Consider the following 7,081-nt stretch of genomic DNA (forward strand, 5'->3'; position numbering starts at 1 on the left):
AAGAAAACTTAAAAAAAAACTCACTTAATTTATTACCTCAGAATTTTTTTAAGGACAACACTATAGTCTCAATCACTAGTAAAAGATCTTCTTGAAGACGATTTCATGTTAACAGTTTGTAAATAGAAGATAAAGAATCGTATGATTTGGGGCGTGGCTACCTTTGATTGACAGGTCACTAACAAGGTGAGCCGTCATCAGGAGAGAAGCAGAACATTGCGGCAACTTGTCAATAAAGTAATATATAACGTTGCAATTTGAGTCTCCACATGCCATATAAATTGAACTATTTGCATTTTTACAGCCTCTCCTGTCCTCTCCCCTGTGCTCTGTGTAAACAGATTTTCAGTGAATATTTGTCACTTGACCGTTCTCAGCAGAATCAATCATATCTTCACAGTGTCACTGAGGAGCAGAACTTCATGTTTTTAACAGGATCTGGTTAGTGCAAACAGGGTTTCTTTTGGCAGTGCTTTAAATGAGACGTAGAATAAAGTGATTCTGACAGAAATATCACAATTTTAAGTTTTGTTTTGGTCACTTTTTCTAATGGAACCTTTCGTAACCTATGATCTGTTCAAGGATTGCCAAAAAAGTTTGACAATAATGCCTTTTTTATAGTTTCTTTGTAATATAAACAGAGTTTTTATCAATTTGATGCTTTGAGGGCACAAAATTGCATTGCCAATGAGTATTAGGCTAGAAAATGCCATATTTGCCTGATTTAACATGATGTCCTATACACCATTTACATTCTCTACCTGAATACAGAGAGAGACATATAATTATGTTGGTTGCACAAATACAACTACAGATAATGACGTCTCTGTACACATCGAGTGTCGACAGTGCAAACCACTGGACCTCCCTGCACCTCCCTGCACACTGTTTTGTTGTAAACATTTACAAGTGGTAGTTATTCAATTTAATTATTTTAATCAAGTTGTAAAAGCCTAGAGAGAGCAAAGAGAGCAAAAAAAGAAGAAGCAAAAAAGCTGCTTTGTTTTGGTTGAATAGAAGTGTTGTTGTTGTTTTTCACTTGCTGCAAAACTTGGTCACCGTTGTTAATCCATCTTCTGTGAAAACTTTTCAGAGCAACTTTTTCAGCCTACTGTCATATTTCATACTCCAAACATTGTGTTTTAGTGAAATATTCCTTTTATATATTGAAAAAAATTATTTTCAAAAATCAAGACATATTTTAGCTCTGGGAAACTGGCTGTTTGATTTGTTTCATAGAGAAGTTTAAACATTAATTTCAGTACAGTTTTCTGCAGCTGATCACACTTTGTGTCTCTAAAATGATTCTTGTTGTCTACAGTATCAGACACTTGATAATCAGACAGAGTCCCAGGAACATGATGATACACAGACAGGAGAAATGGAGGGACAGGAGGAGCAGGATATCTCCCAGCAGGCTGTTCTCCCTGGGGTGAGGCAGAGGGATGCCGGGGTGAGGTGGAGGACGAGGAGGAGGGGGCGGAGCCTGTGGCATCTCGCAGTAAACCCCCGTCCAGCCCTGGTAGCACTGACAGGTGAACTTGTGCTTCATGTCCAGGATGTCGTGGTTGTTGAGGTGCCCGCTGACGTGGAAGCGGGGGCCCCTGGGCGCTGTGTTGCGGTGGATGTGGAAAAACTGCGGGTTCAGGTGCAGGTAATGGCCGGAGTCGAGGCTCTTACGGACACACCTGCCGTTCTTCTTGCAAAGTGCTTTGCTGCACAGCTTGGCAGCGGAGGTGACATTGATGACATAATGTCCCAGCGGACCGTCAATGTACTTCTTCACTGTCAGGCAGTTCCTCTGGAGGAAACAAAAGACACTAGAGTCATTAGAATGCAAAAAAACTGCAGGATTTATTAAAAATAAATATTTCTACTCTACTATTTCTACTAAGTTTACTACTAGCATAATTTTTTAGCAAGCATGCATGCCTGCGTACGTGGTTTTATGTTTTTTGTGGTATGAAAATGATTTTATAGCTGTCGGGTCAAAGATTAACCCTAAAACAAGATTTGTACCCTGTTGGTGTACAGCTTTAATGGAAATATGAACAAAGGCAATGGTTTACATTTTCTCATGTTGGGGGATTTTAGGAAAATTCTTTCAAGGAAAAGTCATCGAATTTCAAGTTGACAAAAGATCATTAAAGATGTTTCCTAGGGGCAGGTCAATTTTGACCCCTAATGCTGGGCTTACACCAAAAGATTTCAGTCCCAGACTAGAAACTGAAAGTCTTTAGTAAATCTAGGAGTTTTGCTGGAGTCACGGCGCTCCCGTCATCTCCATGGTTAAGTGTAAGGTAGTAATCTGCTCTGTTTCCTATCAGTCTTTTCCTAGTCTTGGGTTTGATCATATCAAACGGGTTTGATATTATCTCAAGTCTCAGTGATGTAACACAATCACCAACCAATAGATGAGCGGGGGAAAGGTCCCCGGTTCCAGACCGGCCAGTAAAACCACTTACACAGGAAAAAGGAACATCACAATAATGCTAGTAAGCTCAGTCCTCAATAAAAAATATAGTGATGTCATATATTTAGATGTTTCTTAGTAAAGAGAACAGTAAGGAGACCCAGTTAAAATGTATTAATAAATGTATACATAAATAGGTAATAAATCATGATTAATGGATGATTAACTAAATGAAAGCTGATAGAGCTGATAAATATAATTATTCAATTAAACACATTATAATTAAATAGGACATAAATGTATATCATGAATTCATTTCTAAATGTTCCTTTCCTTTATTCTTTCTTATATCTATTTTACTGTAAAATAGCCAACTTTTCATGTGATAAAAACAGAAACCCTTTTTCAGCTTTGTGAGGAGCATTTTGTGGCGTCTTCTCTTCTTTTTGTTGTTGTTTTTTTCAACACAAACCACTGCACACACTAGAGCAGCTGGAGCCAAAAGCTGCTTCTCCTCCAAGTTTTTACTAAGAGCATGATGGGGGAAAAAATAAAAGAATCTAGTTGTAGTCTTGTAAATAGTTACCCTACAAGATCCACAGTCTGCCTAAAATCTCAGTGTGAGACTAAAAACTCTAAACACTTGTCTTTAGATGTGAGCAGGTGTGAGATAATAGTTTTCCGGGAGCCTTTTCCAAATCTTTTCAAAGTCTCCTGATGTATAGGTGGCATAAGACAACACAAGGGTTAAAAAAGAAAGGATAAAAGAGAACAGGATGAGTGGACTGCTAGTTGAAGCACTGCTGATCAATTTGCATCAGAGTCGCAAAGACTTAAACTCAAGTTTTTGTTATCTTTCTAAAAAGATTCTTCCAATGATGATTACATGGAAGATTGTTCTCCCAGACAGCTGTAAACATGTTGAAACACAATCCAGACACCAACAGAAATCCTGACCACTTTCTCACATAAATCAGATGCTTTGTCTGCTGGTTTCACACTGTCATAGAAAAAAATCACTACTTTTGGAAACAACATGGCTGTGGAGTAAAGAATATTGATGTCAGAAATACTTCAACGTTGTTTTATGACTGTATACACTTGTGCTTGATTTTTATGTTTTGTGGCTTGTTTTATGTAATGTATGCTATAATGTAAAGTTAATGCTATAACAAAGTGCATTCAGTTTAAGGATAGTTACTAATAAAGGAATATATTATCTTATCATATATTGTTTTAAGCTTGCACCACTTAAATCAGCTTTTACACCACTTTGAATAATATATTTTGGTTATACTTTTAATTTTCCTCTGCTCTGTCCTTCATGTGACAGTTCAGAGGGTGTTGTTCTTCATCTGTTTGTGCCCACTTATTGTTTCTTTTGCTCTGTTGGACGATTGAAATTGCCTGTAACTAACATTTTTAAACTGACTGCACTGCAAATAAACCAACTGACAAAAAAATAAGAAATAAATAAGTAGAATTAAGCAAATACATGCTTGAAACAAGTAAAATCTCTGATCTACCAGTGCAGTAAGTAAACTTTTCTTCATAAGAATTCTTTAAATAAGTAAAAAATATCTAGGCACTGGAAAATCCAATGATATGTTGAAATAAGTCCAATAAAGTTGTTTTTTTTTTTGTTTTTTTTAGCAATTGTGGCTTGAATAAGCCAGCAATACTTGAAACAAGCTTATTTTGGTGATAGAAAATGCTTTTGAAATAGCATTCAAACTACGTGCAACTAAATCTCTCAATTGGAACCAATATTTTAGGTAAAAACTCATCATATTCAACAGTTGAATAGCTTGAAAAGCATGAAAAAGCTCACAATGTCAATCCTAAAAATACTGTAAGTCTTTAAACAATAAGATAATTACATAAGCACATAAAGCTATGGTCAGTAGGTAAATTATACTAAAAACAATATAATTAAGATACTATTGATAGATATAAGAAGAAAATACCTGGTAAGCTTCATGTTTTGTCATTTTTGCAGTGTGTTTACCTTTACCTGTGATCGTGCATATTCTGATGATCCCCAGAGGACGACGCCTGACGCTCCCAAGACGGCGCTCTCCCCGATGGTGTGAATCAGGTCACTCTAAACCATGGACAGGGCATTTTGTTAGCCTTGAGTCCAAATGTCTAGTTATTCGTAACTTTTATGGCACGTGCAACAATCGAAATGCTTCTTCTCTTCCACTTTTTTATAATCTACAAATGTTTTCAGGGCTACAAACCCACACTGCAAAAAAGGTGTGTCTAAAAACAAGATAAAAACACTAAATCTGAGGGAAATGATCTTGCTGCATGGACAGATCATTTCACTTGACAAGATTTCTTAAATTAAGATGGTTAAATCTAGAAATAAGCATGTTGAACACTTAAAAGAAGAAATTTACTCTTAAAACAAGATAAATTATCTAACACTTCTAAATCTAAAGTTTTTTTTATCTTGGTAAGAAATAAATAATTTGCAGTACACTTTGCTCGGGCCAGTTCATTGCTGCTTGCAGCTTTAATTTATCTTGTTTTAAGAGTTAATTTCTTATTTTAACCATTCAACATGCTTATTTCTAGATTTAATAATCTTAATTTAAGAAATCTTGTCAAGTGGAATTATCTGTCCATGCAGCACTATCATTTCCCTCAGATTTAGTGTTTTTATCTTGTTTTTAGACACACCTTTATTGCAGTGTACTTGTCTGTTTAACTGCATTATCTCATAACAGGGCTTACCAAGCAGCCATCATGACAGAAAGATCAAGTCTATGGTTGAATCGTAAAGTTTTGGGAGCATTTTGTTTGTTCAGGTGGTTAAACAAACCCTTTAAAGTAAGAACTGAGAAGCTTTACCTCGGACAGAACCACAAAAGTGTAGGCGTAGAAAGGTCTGGAGTAGATAAACACTGGCAATGTGAAGTCTGTGCGGGCGATGGATGCGATCCTCATGGCCTCCTTGACTCGATAATGGACAAACTTGATGGTGTTGGAGGAGGACTTGAGCTCGTAGTCCAGGTAGATGGACGGGTAGAGGGCCGTGCTCTCCTTCCAAAGCCACATCAGGTGGTCGTTGCGTACGTGCTCAACATTGGGGCACTCGCCCGTGTACCGCTGCGGGTGCTGCTTATACCCGTAGTTGTAGCAGTCTGGGAACAGGTAGAACCCCCACAGCCCGTCCGGCCTGCGGCCTTCAGCCAGGGCCAAAGTCAGGTTCATGAAGGTCTGCCCAGCTCTCTCAAAGCTTTCCTTCGCTTCCTTCTCCACCTTGCTCTCCGGCCAGTTCGGGTGAAGTTTCCGGATCTGCTCCTTGGACTTGTTTCGGTAGATGTCTTTGGATCCCCAGTTTCGGACCCACTGAGGCCTCCAGTTCTCCCAGTCGATGACACCCAGGCCTCGAAAATCTTTGTGAGGGATTAGCTTGTCGATGTCTGCCCGGGCTTTGCTCAGGTGTTTGGAGATGCTCTGGTTCTGTGGCAGTCCACCGTTAATAGGGAGCCCAGAGTTGGAGTAGTATGGGTAGTATCCCAAGTGGCTGTGGTAGAATATGGTGACATTTGGTCCACTTAGGGTTTCATTGAGGTTCGCTACGATGTCAAAAACACTAAGGTCTAGGTCTACTTTGAATCGAAGGCGGCAGGACTCAGTAGGAGCGTTCCACACTACAATAAAAGGCCGGTGAGGGATCAGAGGTGCCCGTGCCGGCTTCATCTGGTCGCCCCCAGCTTGGAGCTTTACTCCAAGGCCGACCCACTGGACCAGTGCCAGGAGACGGAGCCCCATCAACGCCATGGACCCTTATTCCTCATGGAGCAATTAGAGGTCCTACACAGGCAGAGGAGAGAATTGACATGCTAGATGAGAAATTAAACACATTACGGGCTTCAGTGAGCAGAAATAATGGGCCAGGCCTGTGAGAGGACACATGAGGGATGATCACTGAAGTGAATGCTCCAAATTCCACAACACAACAAAACACAAAGCTGCCCTGTTCTCACAGGGAGCAGGACTGTGATTAAAAAGGAAGCAGGTTAAAATCGCAGAGCAGCAGAGACAGTGTGGACAACAAGAACTATCAGGATGAGCTTTTCCTCAATTTTTACCCAAAACTTGAGTAACTTAGAGACCCTTTTCACTGCAGACCTGACTAGATCATCACTGATGTAAAGACTGAAGTAAAAATATAATGTGCTTCAGTGAAGAAGCCATCTACTGCAGCCACTGGTGGAATGTGACATAGTCAATTTACTCAATTTTAAGCGTTGTACTCATGTACAGTTTTGAGGTACTTGTACTACACTTGAGTATTTCCATTTTATGTAACTTCTAACTTAAGTTAGTACTTAAGTTCTTACTCCACTACATTTAGCTGACAGCTTTAGTTACTTTTCATGTCAAGATTTGACATAAAAAAAAACATGATCAATTTAAAAAGTGATTACACATTTTTATAAATTAAAACAACATAAGAGTATTAACAGTATATTAAATAGTTCAATTAGCCAAATCTTTACACAAATACTGCTTACATAAATACATCAATACAAACTAGAAAATTTCCTCTGGGGAAATTCTGAAAGGGCCACGGGGGCTACTGCCGGTGTGTGTACACTATGATGAGATTCTTCAGAAATTTCAAACAATGAATACTAGTAATTAGGGCCA

At 38.7% G+C, this 7,081-nt stretch overlaps 1 protein-coding gene across 1 annotated transcript; it reads right to left on the minus strand.

The window, feature by feature from the left end:
• Window positions 1-1,181: 1,181 nt before the first annotated feature.
• On the minus strand, window positions 1,182-6,208 carry hyal6 (hyaluronoglucosaminidase 6). The gene is made up of 3 exons (XM_059335855.1): window positions 5,273-6,208; window positions 4,428-4,517; window positions 1,182-1,801 (listed from the first exon to the last, which is right to left on the minus strand). Exons 1-3 carry the CDS (start codon window positions 6,206-6,208, stop codon window positions 1,316-1,318), a joined length of 1,512 nt encoding a protein of 503 aa, XP_059191838.1. The 3' UTR covers window positions 1,182-1,315.
• Window positions 6,209-7,081: the final 873 nt, after the last annotated feature.

This window comes from Centropristis striata, chromosome 6, assembly GCF_030273125.1.
Source record: "Centropristis striata isolate RG_2023a ecotype Rhode Island chromosome 6, C.striata_1.0, whole genome shotgun sequence".
Taxonomy (NCBI): domain Eukaryota; kingdom Metazoa; phylum Chordata; class Actinopteri; order Perciformes; family Serranidae; genus Centropristis; species Centropristis striata.